Raw genomic sequence first — 18,659 nt, forward strand, 5'->3', positions numbered from 1 at the left:
GCGGGCGCCTTCGCGCGCCTACGTCTCCGAGCGCCCAGGGTCGTAACGGCCGTCTCGAAGGGAAGGGGCGGGGCGGGCGAGGAAGCGCGCGCGCGCAGCAGCATCAGCAACCGCCGCCTCCGCGGTAGCAACCACCGCAGCCCCGGTGAGACTCCCCCTCCCCCCGCGCGGGCACTGAGGAAGGAGCGGCGGTTGGAGGTGGGTGCGGGGAGATGGCGCAGAGGCGGCTCCCGCCGCCCTCCCCCAGCGGCGTCTGCTCGGCCGCGGCCTGAGGCTCCCCCTTCCCCTGCGCGCCGGGCGCTGCGGCAGCGCTGTGGGGGAGGTCTGTCAGCACTGCGGCAGCCCCGCGCCCCGCCCCCACCCCCGGCAGGGCGCGGGCGGGAGGCGTCACAGCGGGGGGGGCCGGGCCCTGCCCGGTGCTGCCGGATCCGGAGGCGGCGGGGAGGGGCCTTGTCGGCGGCAGCCAGCGCGGCCCCTTCCCCGCCCGCCTCTGCAGTGCGGGGCTGCCTGGTCTGGTTTTTGAAGGGACCCAGGACCTGAGAGCTGCAGGTTTTGAAGCCGTGGAAGGTGGTGGGGTGGAGGGTGGTCCTGGGTTGTTCTCCCCCCTCGACCCGTGCAGTTGTTTAAATCTCCAGCCTGCCTGGTAGAAACGTCAGGCGCTATTTCCCCAGGGCTCCTTGCATGCAGTGCTGCTGCTTGCCTCACCCGGCCTGGAGCTGACGTTTGGGTTCGATTTTAGCACAACAGAGATGTAGTGTCTGTCTGCAACTCTCCTGGGCCTTTGTGGGGTGACCCGCCAAGGAAATAGGGACAGCTCTTTCTGCTGCTTCATCAAATCACCCCATACTGGAAAGCTTGTTTTGAATGTTTAGCTTCATCTCTTCAGAGATCCATACTGAAAAGGTCAGGCAATAATGGCAATCTCCTGAGAAACCTTATCACTTTCCTGACTTTATTCAGGTTGCAGTTGTAAATGTGGCAGTTACAGAGTGTCTCCTTGAAAACCTGAGCCATGTCATATGAAAGCTAATTTTTTAAAGGAAAATTATGCAAAACATCCTGTTTACATTTGTTATGTAAAACAGTTAATTTCTGGACCCAGATGGTAAGGGGCTGCGCAAGGTCTGTTCTTTCTTTGCCTGATGGTAATTAATTGTTTTGACTTCTGGAGGCAGGAGGGCAGTTCTTCAAAGTACCACAACATCTTACAAGATGGAACCAAAATAAGGAGTGGCATTTTGCTATTTGCTATTCAGTATTTTCTGAAGGAGGCTTTTGAAATTGGGGTATGTCATCAAGAGGCCTAAGTTGATGCAGCTGTTGCTAAACAAAGAGTGAGGTATTTTAGCTTTTGTAGTTTCAGATAAAATCATTTATGACTGAATATTACCTCCAACTGTCTAGTTCTTCAGAGTATATCACTTTTAGTGCAGGATTGACAGCAGCATAAGTAGCTGAATCCAATTTGAATACTTCAGAGTGTTTAGGCATTTTTGTTTTGTTCTTATGTCACTACTTGAGATAAGGGGTTGTGATGGAGGCCGGTAACTCCTAGAGACGTGATTCTCAAGCAGGGTCTGTGGCACCTGGGGTTGCCTTGAGATTCCTTAAGGGGTGTCATGGGATAGCACTGCAAGGTGTGGAGATATGCTTCATGAGATAAACCAGAGATTTCAAATAGGAATCCATAGTGTTAAAAATGTTCTGACCTGTTGTGGTCTTTCTGAATTCGCTGAAGTGGAAGAATTGCTGTATTATTTTACTGTGGTCAGAAAACAGGTGAAAAGTGAGAGAGGGCATTTACCCAGAGGTGCCTTTAGTCCAAAGAGATTGAGAACAGCTGTCTTAGAACTATCAAGTTGAAAACTTCAACTGGTAAAAGACTGACTATTTATCTTAATATTCAAGGAGAGGAAAATGCTCAACAGTGATGATGGGCTGCTGGATCTGGTTAAGTATGCCCTTGGTCCGGTTTTCAGCACTCAGTTAAAAAAAAGACTTTTAAGACATGGTGAGGCTTCTTATTGGACAAGCATGCTAACAAGGGGCGCTGGCAGATGTGAACCCCCCCCAAAAAACAAACAAACAAACAAAAACCCTGCACTTTACCAAAAGAGGCATCACATTAGTTCCATCTGGCTCCACAGCATCTGTAAAGATCACACACTTCAGTTGGGCTTTTTGGCCCTTTTCTGGTGCTTTTATCTAATAGCTGATTCAATCAGCTATTAGATAAAAGCACCAGAAAATCTCTACTGAAGCACCTGATCTATACAGACATTGGGTGAGCAAGGTCCAACTAATGTGATGCCTTTTCTGAGCATGTGCTAGGCTTGGCATAGGTAAGTGCTGAGTTTAAAGTAAAGTCCCTTTTTTGTTTTGGTTAGTTTTGTTTTATTACATCTGTAAGTAGCCATGGTGTTATTGGGGAAGGAAAGTCTACTTGTATATACTCAACATCGGTAGCCAGTCATTGGGTCATCAGTCATATTCTACTAGTTTGATTTTTGAACAGAATATAGTCTTATTCTCTACTTCCCTGACACTGAACAGGCAGCGAAGGAACTGGCAGTTAATGTGTATAGTGTGAGTAAGCTTGTTTTAAGCTTTGTGTAGCACTTCAAGTCTTTGGCCTTAACTGTCAGAAATCACTCCAGACTAAAAATATAGTGCTTTAAGTTAGAAGCATTGACTTGTTTGAAGAACTTAGTTGCAAGGGAGACTTTTTATACCTTTTCATTTTTTTTATTTTTATTTTTTTTTTTTAGCTCTTTGGGACTTTTTTTCTTCCAGTAGCTGAATCTGTTTGGTATTTTCAAGGTTTTGGACTTGGTTCAGAGGTGACTATAGCAGCATCAGAAATGACAGATTTTTTTAAAGCAGTGGTTCTCAACCTTATTAGACTTGAGGCACCCTTTGGGAAATGCCAACTCTTAGCTTTCACTTGTTTTTTGGCTACAGAAGGATAATAGAGCAGTTAGTTTGCCACAAAGAAATCATGAAGACTGTAATGTCAGGATGATTTTGACATCATGGATTTCCATTTCAAATCTCTGGCTTATGTTGTTAGTTATGTTTGTGCACCTATTGTGTGGCATCCCACCCCACCCCACCCCACCCTTGAAAGGATTGCCAGGTACCCCAGGGTGCTGTGGCTTCTTTCAGGCTGGATTGATTTTAATCTTGTTTATTATTTGTATTTTTTTTTTTTTTTTTTTACTAAAGTTAATTCTCAGTGGTTGGCATAACTATGAAAGCAAGTTGTTTCTTGTACCTAAACAAACTACCAAATTAAAGTATTGCATGCTCATTAGGCATATGATTATTTCAGCATGCTTAAATAATCATATATGGAATAAGGCATCTTGAATAAATGTACATCATTCTTGCATTTTATTTTAGAATATTGTGAATGATGATTTTCTATACTGCACAGATTTTTGCTTTGTGATTTGTATCAAACTTCATTTGGATAGAGTTTGGAATTCAAGTAAAAATGCACATAAAGACCATTTAAAATGATTTAATATAATAAAATACTGAGTACCTAAGGAAAATGTATTCAGGCTTTTTTCATTTTAAAACAGAGAATAAAGTTATAGATAGTAGAGTGATCTGTTTGTTTACTCTTGTTTCTGCTCACCACAGACCAGCTTTTCAAGAGTGACTGAAGATGCAGATAGATGCCTAGTGGGAAATGCTCTAGGTCAGTGATTGTCAATTGGGGGTCCATGAGGTCCTTTATAGGGGTGCCATGCAATATTAGAAAGTTTGGTATGCAAGCACTTACATATTGACTTTCCTAAATGATGTATTCCAAAGCATATCTTTTTACTGTAGGTAGTGATATTTCCTAGGAGAGAAACTTTTCTAATTTGTCCTCCTGAAGAAGATTTCTGAGGTGTGAGTCAAGCAGGGAATAAGGCTCCTGAAAGTAACAGATTGCATTAATCAGAGTATGAACTACCCATCATTGGCAGCCAAAATTAGTTCAGATGCAGAAGACCTGAATTGACCTCCTTTTTTTACTGACCGTTGAAGTGAGTTTGTTTCAGACCACCTCTTCTGATCTGGAGAGTCCAGCTTTGACCAACAGTTTAGTAGGTGGCTAACTCCTTCATATAAGCATTTCAAAACAGACACTTATAGTGATTTTTGTCTCTTCATATATTCAAATATTCCCACTGTGTGCTGCTTGAGGTTCAGCATGTTTGCTCTAGATCAGGTCCAGCTTTTACTTGTCTGTCATCATCAGGATGTTTCAGCAGTCTTCTACTACATTGTCACAATATTGGACAGATCTGGTGCTGTTTACATTAATGAGCTTGACTTTTCAGTCCTTTAAATTTGTTCTCTTTTCTTCCCTGTTGCTAAAGATGGTGTGTTTATTTGAAATGATATCAAAGTAATGAGTTGTATGCTAAATCAGTGTTGTGTTTTCTTTCACGCAGCCCAGTCACATTCATGGAGGCGGGCAGATTTTTCATATTTGTTTTGCAGAAAATGATACTGGGGTTGCACCTAAATCAAGCTTCAAATGTTCATTCCCAAAATTTATTCTTAATGGGGGAACCACAGTTTTCTGGACCACAGGTGTCAAACTCATGAAGCACATAGGACTGGACTGGATGTGTGTGTACATGTGGCACAGAGAACTGATTTGGGGTGTGCACTGTATGCAGGGCCTTGCCTGACTGGCCCTGCATGGTGGCTCTGGGGCTGGTCTGGATCAGGCCCACAGACCAACCCCACTCTCCAGAGCCAGTGCACGTGGCCAGTCTGATACAATATATGCCCAGACTAGCAGTGTGCATCAGCCCTGGTATGGAGCCCTCACGGGGCACGTGCTGCATAAAGTGCCTGTGTTGGGCCTATGCAGCAAGTTTTTCATGTGCATTTGTCCCTGATCAGCTCTCTATGCAGCCTGAGCCATCTCTTGTCTGGGGCTCGCACAGGTTATGTGCTGCATGCAGTGGTGGACCAGCCCTGCACACAGAGTCTGGTATGCTGGGACAGTCTGTAGTCCCCAGTTTGGACTGGCCCCAGAGCCAGTGTGGAGGTCTAGTCCAGCAGGGTGCTGCAGGCAGTCTGTGCCTGGGACCAGCCCCCTGTGTTGTAAGCAGCACCTCTGTTCTGAACACTATATGTCATTAGTGGTGTTAGCTGTTTGTGTACACCCAAGAGATTTGGGAAGTCAGCAAGGCTCTACCCGTCTAAGCCTGTCAGTGTATTATGGTGTGTGTTAGGATGTTATAGATTGGGGTTCTCAACCTTTTATTTCCCCTGAGGGCCGCCCTAGCATGCGATTGAAAACTCCAGGGCCCACCTGTGCTACAAAGCTGTTTTTCTGCATATCCTATATGCAGGGGGGGCATAGACAAGGTATGGGGAAAGCAGGAGGGGGCATAGGTGATGCATGGGGGGGCATGTGCTCCCCCCAGATTTGTGCACCAATAGCAGGCACAGAGCTGCAGCCTGGCTGGATTGGCATGGGCAGGAGCTGCCTTCCTGGTCCAGTGGGTGGGACCCAGTATGGGAGGGCAGAGCAAGGCAGTGAGACTGCTGCCACCATCAGCTCCCCTGTGTTAGCTGCACCATCAGCCGTTTGAGGAATATTGGACTGGGATGGGGGTGGGGCTCTGCACTGCTCTCACATCCCCCTGCCACCAGCCACTTGTGCACTGGACCTCAGCTCTACCCTGCTTCTGTGGCCTGACTGCTGCTCTCCTCAGGCTGCATCTCTACCCCAGAGGGGAGGGGAGGTGGGGGCAGTGTGGACCTGGGGGCTGCGGACCCCTGGTTGAGAACTGCTGTTATAGATGTTAGGGTAGAAATATCATTACAGAGATTACATCAATTCAATATCAATCCTAAGTAGCAGAGTCCTAGGTCACTTCAAGCAATGTTGTGATAGCAGTTATTTGAATCAAACTGCACTATGAACTTAAAGGTCTGTATCAAGATATAATTTGAGGAATTCCTTGGGTAAGGGATTGCCTGCAGATGCCGTGAACTGGATTCAGTGACCCTTCGGACCCTTCTAATCTTATATTCTTAAATCAGCAGTTCATACCAAGTAGGAAATAGTATAGCCTGGGGGGTGGGCAAAATACACCTCGCGGGACAGATCCAGCCTACCAACTGATTATATTTGACCCATGGGCTGGTGGCTGTACACCCACAATCTGGTCCATGGGCAGCTGCTGGCTCTGGCTGCTGCATGATGCCAGGCAGGCGGGACTGTTTATGCCCAGTGCTGATACAGCGGTGTCAGCTGTGGACCTGGGCAGATGCCCCGATCCCCACTTGGAACCTGCGTGCTGCATTCACAGCTGATGCCAGTGGCCACCTGGGGCTGTTTCCTGGATACCAGGTGGGTGCTGACCTAAGTTGCAGATATGGGCAGATGCCCTGATCCCCACCCGACCCTGTCTCCCATGTCCACAGCTGATTCCAATGCCCGTCCAGGGATGCTTCCTGTGTGTGAGGTGGGTGCTGGTGTAAACTGTTGACATGGCCAGCATCTGGGTCAGGATGCAGATTGGAACTTGCTGCAGTTCCAAGGTGCAGGGTGGGATTCAGGCTTGCTTCGGGAGTGGGGAAGGATTGGGGTTTCCTGCAGCTCCAGGTGGGGGGGAGGGGCTATTGGGGTTTCCTGCAGCTCTGAGCAGGTGGGGTTGGGGTTTCCTACAGCTCCAGGCACAGTGGGGCTTGGGGCCTGCTGCAGTCCCAGGTTGGAGTTGGGATTGTGGCCCTCCATTTAGGGAGTTTTGGTAAGCTATAGCTGGGGGGGTGGGGATGGGGCTGACCCAGCCCATGACAGCTCACCAAAACTCCTTATGTGGCCCTCCAGCCAAAATAATTGCTCACCCCTGGTATAGCAACTCCTACTTTATCACCTTCTACTCCTAAACAAAAACACTGACAGTTTTTCTCTTTCTGAGTAATTATTATGAATAAGGGTCTAGTCTACTCTATTTGCAATTCCGCAGGTTTTTCAGAAAACACGAAAATGGGATTGCCTGTAAAATCAATTTAAAAATAAAAACTGAATAAAAATAATAAAATGCTGGCTCCTCAGTGGCAGCCAGTGGTCCTCGCTGTCACTGCAGCCTGGCCTCGCAGCCTGCCTGCCCTAAAGGTGAAGGCACTCATTGGCAGGGTGGCACGAAGGGCAGCAGTTGTCTTGTCAAGGGCTGTTGTGTTTGACTCCCAGGATGCACACGATGGCAGCCCCCTTGTTCCCCCCCCCCGCTGGAGCGTAGGTGCTTACCTTAATAAAAACATTCCATTAAGGTAAGCATAAGTTATTATGTACAACTCTACATATAATTTACTTTATTGTATGTTGTGTGTGAGCACATCATGACACATCCTCTGAATTTTCTATTTATACTGTGATCATCCCATAAATTGTTTAGTTTCTCTATGATTTAAGTAGACCCCTACTTACGAATTGGGAAAAGAAGAATAGATTTGTGTGAATAGTCTTGGTCATTCTCAAATTAGTATTCACTAGTACTTTCAGTAATTGGTTGAAAGTGATTTTAATCTGTTAGAGATTTGTATCCGGATAATGGGTAGAGTGTGATATGAGGAGGAATGATATCGCAGTTTTTGTAATCAGTGGCTGACTTCCATACATAATAATGGTGAGAAGTTGCTTATTGTTGCTGTAGACTATTGTCATAGGCCACGTTCTGAATGGGTGTCAAACAACTGGATCTAGACTGGGGGGTTCCTCCTGGGTATGATCCATGGGGCCAGCCCCTGTTTGCCCTCCTGCCACTTATTTGTCCAGCGGGGCCTAGGAGCCATGAAACCTGTGGCAGGTATCATCCATTCCTGGGCATGCCCCCAACTACTGGCACACTTGTGGTCTGGATGGAGCAGCTTCATGGGCTGGATCTGGCTTACTAGTCGTATGTTTGATGCTTTTGAGTAAAGATCAGCAATGTAAGCTGTCTGCTGGGCAAATAAACTGCTAATTTTACAAGTATCAAATGATGTTCAAAGATTAAACCAGTTTATATACCTGATGATTAGCAAAGTGATTTGCCTTGCATGGAAAAATATATGCAAAGATATGATGGCAAACAAATATTCTTTTAATAATTGTGAGGCTTGTCAGACATTAACGTATGGTGTTACCTGTGAAAGGGGTGGTGAGGGAGGAGAACTTGAGGCATAAGCCTCAAAAAATCAGTTTTGTTTTTTGTTTTGTTTTTTTTTTCTACGGTGGTATACTTTCTCCTCCCATTGGTTAATTTGTATAACTTTTAATTTTTACTTTGTTAGATTTTGTGTCATAGTTTCACATATGCTTACATATTTTTCAGGAGAGAGAATACATATTATCCCCTCCAATTTTATAGGTGTAGTGCTGCCCTTCAGGAATCAATCAGAACGTGTAAGTGTGTTTTGTGAACACCTAGGGCAGAATACACATTCAGAACTAAAATGGTCTCTTACAGTTTGCTGCTATGTTGTAAAACACTCTCATCATATGCCATCATGTGGTACACAGCTTCTGTTAATGTCACATGCATGGGCTGACCAAAGTCTGTTATACTACGTGGACTTGACAGTATTTGGGTTTGACTGTAATTGGAGAAAGATGATGGCACTAATGGCAGTTAAAAAGCATGCAGACTTCAAAATGCCGTATCTGCTTGAAACAAATGAAAATCGCAGGGGCAACAGAACCTGCAGGAAGGGCCTTTATAGATGTTGTTCTAACAAAAGTAGCAAATCTTTGTGACCTCTAGAAGTTACTTATACAATAATTGGTAATCTTAGAGTAATTGAATGAGATACTGCAACATTCTGACAGTTCACTTAGCAAATACACATTGCTGCATCTGCTTTTTTAGCCTGTTTGCTTTTCCTTTTAGACTTCATTTAGATTTTTTTAGGAAGAATCTCATACCAGTCTACAGAAAGATGTATATATTTCCTCTTCTGTTTCCCACAGTTTAATTACTCCTTTCCCAATACTTTATAAAATATTTGAATAGTGATGGGCAGCATGGGGCAGTGGGTGGTGGTACTCCATCCCAGCTGCCTTCCCTCCTCCCCCACATCATTCTGAATGAGCAGTTGGCTATTACTTTAAAATATATGAATAGTGATGATTCCATGACTTCTCTATTTTAACCTTTAAGTCTTTTACAAATTTTATCAGTTTTTTGTTTTTAAATCTTTCAAATCTTTAACCGGCCCAGCTAGTCTTTTATCTATTTAAGTGCAAGATTTGATCGTGGTGGATTATATATCTATAGTAGCCATGTGTTGGTCTAAGGACACAAGCAGACAAGGTTCTTTGGGTAAATCCAGTATCTCTTATTAGACCAACTCAAACAGTTGGAAAATTTTTATATATATATTAAAAAAAAAAAATGGCAACTACAAACTGGTGATGTGAACATAAACTCCAACTGAAAAAAAAATATTTTTTTTCAGTTGGAGTTTATGTTCACATCACCAGTTTGTAGTTGCCATTTTTTTTTTATAAACACTTTCCAACTATTTTCCAACTATTTGAGTTGGTCTAATAAGAGATATTGCATTTACTCAAAGAACTTTGTCTGCTTGTGTCCTTAGACCAATGCACAGCTACAACCTACACGTCTGGGACATTATATTTTACACTTAAATGGGCATGCATGTTGAAGATGTGTCCAGAAACTCATTCACATAATGTTATAACCCAAATTCAGAAACAAATTGATAAGCAATTAGTTCATGCTATGTTTACAGTAAGCCCCATCTTCAATCAGTTTTCTAGTAGTTAGGGAAGCTGAAATGCTTTGGCCAGGCTGTTTTCCATTAGGGTTTGTAGTTCTAAATTAATACGTAACTTGTACTCCTAACGTACTTGCTGCTGGTGATGATGCGCCTACTCGGACTCAAAATACATGCTTTAGAAACTTAAAATTAGGTTCAGATTGGGGAAAAATGTTGTGTGTGTATGTATATGTGTGTATGTATGTATGTATATATATGTATGTATGTATATAAAAACAAAATTAATGTATTGAAAATCTAATCGTTTTTTTCAGTTAACACCAAAGAACTTTTTGAAGTGAAAGTTTTTAATACAAGTGCAATTTTAGCTCTTAATGCTTTGAATACATGTACATGCTTAACTCAGTGTATTTAAGTTGCTGTTCATGTTATGTACCCCTGTAACATCAGGGCTTCGGCATTCAATATTTTCTTCTTTGCTTATCTATTTAAAAAAGAAAAGATCAGGTGGGAGGTTGGAAACTGTTATTGTACTGAGAGTGATTAGATAATCATCTTCATCAATTTATTTTTAATGGAGTCTTAACTTGGGGTTTCCAACTCTTTAACCCTAGAATTTCAAGTGTAGCATTTGGCTTCTTCCAGGGATTCTTCCAGTCTTTACTTGAAGTTTTTCATGGAAACTTTCCTGTATATTCAATTGTGTTAAGAGTCCACGGGTTTTGCAAGCTGTGCAGAGAATGTCTGAACCTGTAAATCGTGTAGGGATTGACTTTGTTGCGTCATCAGTTGTCTATTTATGTCTCCCTCCTTTCCATTTTAGACCATTTGTCTGTTATGTGGCTTTACTTTATGGCGGTTTCTCCTACATCTCCTTATGGTTCCTTGTCACATCCACATGTGGACTGAGAGTCCACTTCAGGGCAAAATTTTAATTGGGCTGCTTCAACTTCATAGGCATATGTTGTATGAAGAGGGTTCCCTCCCCTCCCCTCCCTTCTCTTTGGTATTGTAGGTAGTGTTGGCCACATTAAAACTACTAATAGGGGTACTTCTTAAATCAGCTATAAAATTATGGAAGCCATTTTTGACAGATTTGATCCAAACAAGCACTGGAGTAAGAAATTGATTCTTTCCATCCCTGCCAAAATCCCGTCTGAAAATTTCACATGTGACTGATTAGTACAATTTTTCTGAAAGGATTACATGTTACACACATGGATTTATATGGCTTCCAGAAGGTTGGGCAGGAATGTGGGAAATGAGAATAAACTTTGCTTGCTTAACTATAGAAACAGGTACTGTTGTTAAATTTCATTTGGACAAAAGCATATCGTTCAGGCAAAAGACCTTTGTTTGTTTTAACATTGGTGTGAAAAAAAAATAGGATGGCTATTTTTAGTATTGGTTGAAGGAAATAAAGGAACATCTACCTTTATTTAGAAACATTTAAAATACCCTGGAAAGAGAAACAATGTGCTAAATGCACAATATTGCTAGGTGAACCTTAACTTTGTCTCTCTATATTGTGAGATTTAAATTAAGTTTCAATCTTAGTGTTGTAGTGACCTGACTATCTTTTTGTTATTTCATGCATTTAGGTTGTACAAACTCTGTTGCTTTCCTTTTAGTTATTTTTGCACATGTTTTGGTGTCCTTCTAGAAACCTTTTTGTAACCTTGCTTAAGGTTGTAGACTTCCTCTAAGGGAACCATTTGGACAGGATAACTAATAGAAGAAACTATGGGTTGTTTGTTTGAAGGTACTAATATGTGCAATAATTTTTTCTTGCTTTCAGTCACTCAAGTTCAGCCACTGATTACGAGATGTTTCCACAAAATCTACCTCAGATCTTGCTCTTACGCATTCATGTGCTGCATCATTACAATTCCCAACAGGAGGCCTGCAGATGCTCTTGAAAGTCTCAGAACAGGCTGACACGAAAGTAGAACGTGATGACCTAGTAATAGGTTGAAGCCTGAAACATTCTTGATTCAGGAATCCAAGATAATACTGCCTAGTATTATAATTTTAAAGGCTGCAGACATCTCCTTCTGTTTCTTCTTACTCCAGAAACATTCATTTGACCTCTTTCTGCAGAAATATATTGTCTTCTCTGATCTGGTTCTGGAAGTATTAATGGAATACAGTCATGTCTACCCAGGACGAAAGGCAGATAAATACCGAATATGCTGTGGCCTTACTGGAGCAGTTCAAGTTATTCTATGATCAGCGGTTGCTCACTGACATAGTGTTGATTGTAGAGGGCACCGAATTCCCCTGTCATAAGATGGTTCTTGCAACCTGTAGCTCTTATTTCAGGTAAGTGTTAAAATCATAAGAAATTACTTCAGAACAAAACCATAGCACGGTGGTTTTATATGCAGCACTACTTGTTTATTTAAAATTAATGAACAGCACAACAATTCATAGATCATATTAATGCTGGAAATCTGGAGTAAAGAATTCAAATCTAAATATCAGAGGGGTGTATCAAACCATTAAATCAGGATTTTTGGCATCCTGTCTCTTGTTATAAGCAGATGATACTGAAGTTTGGAGAAAGGAAGTAACATTTTTGTGATTATAAGCACTCTTTCTGGAGTTGGTTCTGTCCAAGTAACCTGATTCATGCAATGCCTTTAGCACATAGAACATTTTTCCAAGTGAACCAGACCAGTGGTTTCCCTAACTTTTGAACCAGTTCATGACTGTTGACCCTTAGTTTCCTGTGGGCCTCCATCCACTTGTTTTAAAAGGTGGGAACTGAAGGCTACTTCAGTTCTGAGGACTACAGTTCAGAATCCATTGGACTAGACTAGACTACTCTCTTTTGTCCTGTCTAGCACAATTTTAAAATATACTAGCAAATTGCCTGCCAAAAATTTATGGGAGTTGGGGAGGGCAGTGGGTACAGAGCCCAACCTCTGGCCCTGTACCCCTGCTCCCCACGTCCTTGCCTGGACACCCCCTCCCCACTCCCCCCCACTCCGCCTCCTCCAAGGAGCAGGGGAGCTTGCCCTGCCATCCCTTCTGTCTCCCTCAGCCAGCACCCTATGCCGCCGCCTCCGGGGAGCAGAGCCTGGTTGGCAGGGTGAGACCAGCACTCCACCACGCTGCTGCTGCCACCTGCTGAGACAAGCAATCAGAGTGCAAATAAAGCAGTATGGGCAGGTGGAAACTAAGACTTTTATATAAATAGAATTAAGGTATGGTAGCGAAGGCCAACTTTTTGTCATGCCACAAATTAAGCCCTGCACGTTTCCCTGAGTGCCACTTTGATCCCCTTTCTCTGCTTGGTCTGCTCTGCTTTCTGCTCCCTGCACTGTCTGCCACAGTGTGGCCTACCCCCTTTAATTTGCCACGTGTCATGCACAGAGGCTGCCTGGGCTACTTGTGGCACTCATTAAAGGTTGACCACCCTAGGGTATATTATCAAAGACCTCCCCAGTCGGAAGTGACTTACCACAGTTTTTTCCTTTCAGCAGCGGTCTATGATGTTGGTGTCTTCTGCTCCTAGAGGCAGGAATTTCTATGCGAGCTTATAGCTTTCTGTACTAAATTGGTGGTGGTCTTCTCTCTATTCACCATAGAAGCTAGAATTTCTGCGTTGAGTTTTAAGAAATTTGGAACCACTAGATAAGGAATAATCCTCCATGAACTTCCCTGCCTTCCTTCAGATATCATTCATAACTGGTTGTAGAGTTCCAGCAGTTCATGATAATTTGGATCAGTGAATGATAGTTGAGGGTAGTTAGTACGCATAAGGCATTAGTGTGGAAAAGCTGTGAATGAGTTGTTTCAACTCATTTAATGTGCTTGTTTTCATATGGAATAAGATATTTTGAGCTGTCATGTTCTGTTTTCATCTCTAATTTTAAAGTACTCATATTTTTTTCCCCCACTCTTGCCTTTGCAGTGTGAAAATTTCATTTCTGCAGAGATAAACGTTGAAGTCTCTTGAGTTTTCACTTCTTTCCTTTTTGTGAGACTTTTCATAAGCAATGTTGTTCATAATTTTGTTTATGAAAGCTTATAATGACAGTACTTATGCAATTCTCATTTGTGTCAGGCACTAAATAGTGAACTTCGTTATTATGTTCAGGTAGCTAATGAAGTAAGAACTGTAATGTGGGTAGTAGTTATGAAATTAATGATATAGAACAAATACTTTTTTTTAGTAATTGTATTACTTTAAAAAAAAACAATGAACTTGAAATTGGACTGCTTAGCAATAGAAATAGAGAGATGTAATAGTAAGTGTAATATGTCTCCCCTTTTTTCTGCTAAAGCTTGAAACTTTGCTGGTTGAGTTTCCTCTTATGGATAAAATATGTTCATTTAAATGTTACACACTTTTTATGTTTGGAGCACATTGAAGCTGTACCTTTTGAGAAACTATCTGTACAGACATTTCATCTTAAATCCTGGATGATAATCTAAGGTAATCGCTATATTTCTGTAAGTAGAAAAGGCCAATAGGAATGCTTAAACTTATTTGTGAGCATGTTCTGTGGAGGAGGTGATACCTAAAGCAATGATAGGGCCAATAATATATGCTGTAATATCATGTATTTTTCTTCAGGGCCATGTTCATGAGTGGGTTAAGTGAAAGTAAGCAAACACACGTACATCTGAGGAATATGGATGCAGCCACTTTAAAAATCATTATAACTTACTCCTACACGGGTAACTTGGCAATAAGTGACAGCACGGTAGAACAGCTTTATGAGACTGCTTGCTTCTTACAGGTAGGAGTATCAAATATATTTTGAATGAAGTTTGTATGATAACTGCTCTTAACCTCTATACCAAAATACTGGTTTTAATTTGTCCTAAGATTTTTGTCAGATCCCATTCTTAGCAATTCTGCCGCAGCCTATTTTTATGGTGTTTAAAGGGGTAGAAAAAAACACATTTTGGTATATGGACACTTGTTAGCATCTTACAAATTTTAGGATCAAGCAACTTGTATGCCAAGTAAGCCTGGTGTCCAATTACGAATTATATAGTCTCTTGTATTGAAAGGCAAAAAATAAAATTTTGGGTTCAAAAATCTCTTGTAAGTAATACTGTCAGTGCAGGTTTTTCTCTGAACTTGTATTTATTTTTTATAAATGAAGGACTATATTGTGTTCTGTGCTATTTACTGTGCCTTTTTATCTTACAGGTTGAAGATGTATTACAGCGATGTAGAGACTATTTAATTAAGAAAATTAATGCAGAAAATTGTGTGCGGTTATTTAGTTTTGCTGATCTCTTCAGCTGTGAAGAATTAAAACAGAGTGCTAAGAGAATGGTAGAGCACAAGTTTACGGCTGTATATCATCAAGAGGCTTTCATGCAACTGTCACATGATCTACTGATAGATATTTTAAGCAGTGATAACTTAAATGTGGAAAAAGAGGAGACAGTTCGTGAAGCTGCTATGGTATGGCTGGAGTACAACACAGAATCACGATCGCAGTATTTATCTTCTGTTCTTAGCCAAATCAGAATTGATGCACTTTCAGAAGTAACACAGAGAGCCTGGTTTCAAGGTCTACCACCTAATGATAAATCAGTGGTGGTGCAAGGATTGTATAAATCTATGCCCAAGTTCTTCAAACCAAGACTTGGTATGACTAAAGAGGAGATGATGATATTCATTGAAGCTGCTGCTGAAAGCTCTGGTAGTCTTTATTCTTCTGTCTGTTACAGTCCCCAGGCAGAAAAAGTTTACAAGCTTTGCAACCCTCCTGCTGACTTGCATAAGGTTGGAACACTTGTGACCCCTGATAATGATATCTACATAGCAGGTGGACAGATTCCTCTGAAAAACACAAAAACCAATCACAGTAAAAGTAGCAAACTTCAGGCTGCCTTCAGAACTGTGAATTGCTTTTACTGGTTTGATGCACAGCAAAATACATGGTTTCCAAAGACCCCAATGTTGTTTGTTCGTATAAAGCCTTCTTTGGTCTGCTGCGAAGGATACATCTATGCAATTGGAGGAGACAGTGTAGGTGGTGAACTTAACAGGAGAACTGTGGAAAGATACGATACTGAAAAAGATGAATGGACCATGGTGAGTCCATTGCCTTGTGCATGGCAATGGAGTACAGCAGTAGCTGTTCATAACTGCATTTATGTAATGGCACACAACTTGATGTACTGTTATTTTCCCAGATCCGATGCTTGGGTAGAAATGGCTATGAGACAAACTAGTAGATGTTTTGCATCAGCTGCCGCTTTTGGTGATAAAATATTCTATATTGGAGGACTGCATATTGGCAGCAACTCTGGTATAAGACTCCCAACTAGCACTGTAGATGGGTCTTCCGTAACTGTGGAAATCTATGATGTGAATAAGAATGAGTGGAGAATGGCAGCCAATATCCCTGCCAAGCGTTATTCTGATCCTTGTGTTAGAGCTGTTGTGATCTCCAATTCTTTATGTGTCTTTATACGAGAAACCCACATGAATGAGAGAGCCAAGTATGCCACCTACCAATATGATCTGGAACGTGATCAATGGTCTCTGAGACAATCTATATCAGAGCGTGTACTCTGGGACTTGGGGAAAGACTTCCGGTGCACTGTAGGAAAACTTTATCCATCTTGCCTCGAGGAGTCCCCATGGAAACCTCCAACATATCTCTTTTCAGCGGAAGGACCTGATGAGTTTGAGCTGGATGGGATGGTTACCTTATAACTCCCAAATTTATAGACTCTATTCCTGATTTTGTGCTCATTTTACCTTGGAAGGAACTCTTATGAAAGAACAGGGCTGGAAATAGAAACGTTATACCTGTCTTTCATAAATTGTATTTTTATGCCCTACTTAATATTTGCAGCCATTCAGTGAATTTTTATGAGCAGATATGCTTCCATAATATGAAATGCTCCGATAATTGAGAAACTTGTATGTATATCATGAGCTTAAGCATCTGACTATTGTCTGAAGAATTAACTTCTAGTCCTATAAAGTCTTGGTTCAGGAAAATTTTGCTTTACAAAAGCAGCTGTATCTAGGACGGTATGTCACAATTGTTCTGATAGTATCTTCCAGTTATATTTGAACTACTTCTGGATATTCTACTCAAGTGCTAGTTAATTGTCAGTGTAGCATAATGGACTGTGCTGCACTTAACATTAATATCCATGTTGGTATAGCAATGCCATTAAAAGAATAAGAAACAAATCCCATGGATCTACCTGTGGTAGGAAGGGTAGATCTTCCATTGTATGTAACATGCAGGGCAAAATAAATGACTGCCGGTTCAGTCAAGCTGTATTGTTAGGTGCATGTAGTCTATTTTCACTAACTTATACCTGTCTATTTAGAATACAGGTCTTCCAAGCAGCTGGTAGTTTACCAGGTGTGGACTTAAGTTGCTGGGCTTGCAATAGGAATTGCCAGCCTCTCATAGTGCGGGTCTGTGTGGAGCTTTAATCACTAAATGTCTCCACGTTCTGTATTACGATAACATTGGCTCCTGTATATTACTTCCTGCTGCTGATGTATTTTTTCCAATGTAAAACAGAGTTTTAGTGTGGATTAACCAGGTCTTTATTTTCTGTTTAATTTAATAACAAGCATTACTGTAGTGTGATTGTGTATAGATATCCCTTAGCTATCAGGTTTTTTACTTCTTTTTTTTTGGGTGGGGGGAGAGCAAATTGTTCAGGAATATCCTGCGCTGTATGTGCAGGAGAGCAGATGACTAGTGCTGCTCTGGCATTAATCCCAGGAACCACTAGCAGTAGCGGGGCGCCGCCAATCTAATATGAACACAGGTGCTTCATGACAAACCTTACTAGCATGTTCAGCTGCATCATGTTCTAGCACTGTATTTTGAATGACATTAATTTATTAAAAAAGACTGAATCTCTAAAGGCTTGTTGTGTGTGTTTGTGATTGAAAAAGGTGTAGCCTAAATTTCTCTCTGCTTTCATCAGTTGGTTTTGAGACAGCTTGTTAAAGGACAGTGAAACTGAGACTTTATTTAAAACTGCCAGCTTTGCATATCATCTGTAATGGTCACTGAAACATGCTGTAGTTAATATATGAATCATAATCCTTCTAAAATTACGCTTTTAGGAAAGGAAAGGGAAAGCGGATGTGGAATGGTCTTCATAAAATGTTAAATCATAAAAACATTGTGTTGCTTCAAATAAAATTAAAAGCCAAAACATACGCACCTTAGTAGATCCTAAAGCTTGTCCCCGACCAAAATTTGGGAGGTCAAACTGGAAGGATTTTAATATCAGGGTTGCCTCTGTATTTAAACACACTAATATGACAAAGCATAAAATTACTAGTCTTTCACAGTTTTTAAAAGATGTTGTATTCTGTTAACCATGGGGCAAGATATGTTACTTGAAATATTTTGGAAGTGTAGGATTTTAAAATTAAACTCTTCTTTCATGGTCTAACTTCCTTGTTTTGCACTTTTTTGCTTGGGGAAATATTTATTTGCAGATTTGGAAGAAAACACCTCCATGTATATAATGTGCAGCTTTTCTTTTAGATTATGCCAGATGTGTTTTCCTTTGTTTGCCTTAATGTCTGGTGCTCTGGTTGAGGCTGAAGAAAATTGTGCTCATTTCATTCTCCAGTTATGTCCTAACCACAGCTAGTCAAGACAGATCTTGCTTGTTATAATTAGGATGGACTGAGCATCAGAAAAGGAGAGAAGACTGCAGAAATATGCTGCTAACCTGGTCAGTCACAGGGATTTGTATCCTTAGAGTAAATGCACCAACATTACAGCTTCAGATAATGGCCATTGTTGGGACTTAAGTACAGGCGTACCTTGGAGATATTGCGGGTTCGGTTCCAGGCCACCGCAATAAAGCGAATATCGCAATAAAGCGAGTCTCACAAATTTTTTGGTTTCCCAGTGCATATAAAAGTTATGTTTACACTA

General features: G+C 41.6%; 1 protein-coding gene across 2 annotated transcripts; it reads left to right on the forward strand.

Annotated features, from left to right (window-relative positions):
• Positions 1-5: 5 nt before the first annotated feature.
• Positions 6-17,625, forward strand: KBTBD2 (kelch repeat and BTB domain containing 2). Of its 2 annotated transcripts, none has more exons than XM_090050240.1 (4): positions 6-145; positions 11,546-12,069; positions 14,333-14,498; positions 14,918-17,625. In XM_090050240.1, the coding sequence occupies exons 2-4, from the start codon at positions 11,900-11,902 to the stop codon at positions 16,439-16,441; spliced, it is 1,860 nt and encodes a 619-aa protein (XP_089906366.1). In that variant the 5' UTR covers positions 6-145; positions 11,546-11,899; the 3' UTR covers positions 16,442-17,625. The 2 variants fall into 2 exon arrangements, with proteins under 2 accessions (XP_089906366.1, XP_089906367.1); XM_090050241.1 differs by having other exon boundaries at positions 72-198.
• The last annotated feature ends 1,034 nt before the right edge of the window (positions 17,626-18,659 follow it).

This window comes from Crocodylus siamensis, chromosome 5, assembly GCF_052110815.1.
Source record: "Crocodylus siamensis isolate JL-2025a chromosome 5, ASM5211081v1, whole genome shotgun sequence".
NCBI classification, from domain to species: domain Eukaryota; kingdom Metazoa; phylum Chordata; order Crocodylia; family Crocodylidae; genus Crocodylus; species Crocodylus siamensis.

What these genes read in the sequence shown, in the direction of transcription:
- KBTBD2 (XM_090050240.1), top strand. Translation starts at nt 11,900, where the DNA reads ATGTCTACCCAGGACGAAAGGCAGATAAATACCGAATATGCTGTGGCC. An exon ending in ACCTGTAGCTCTTATTTCAG is followed by an intron (nt 12,070 to 14,332) that starts GTAAGTGTTAAA and finishes ATTTTTCTTCAG; the next exon opens with GGCCATGTTCATGAGTGGGT. An exon ending in AGACTGCTTGCTTCTTACAG is followed by an intron (nt 14,499 to 14,917) that starts GTAGGAGTATCA and finishes TTTATCTTACAG; the next exon opens with GTTGAAGATGTATTACAGCG.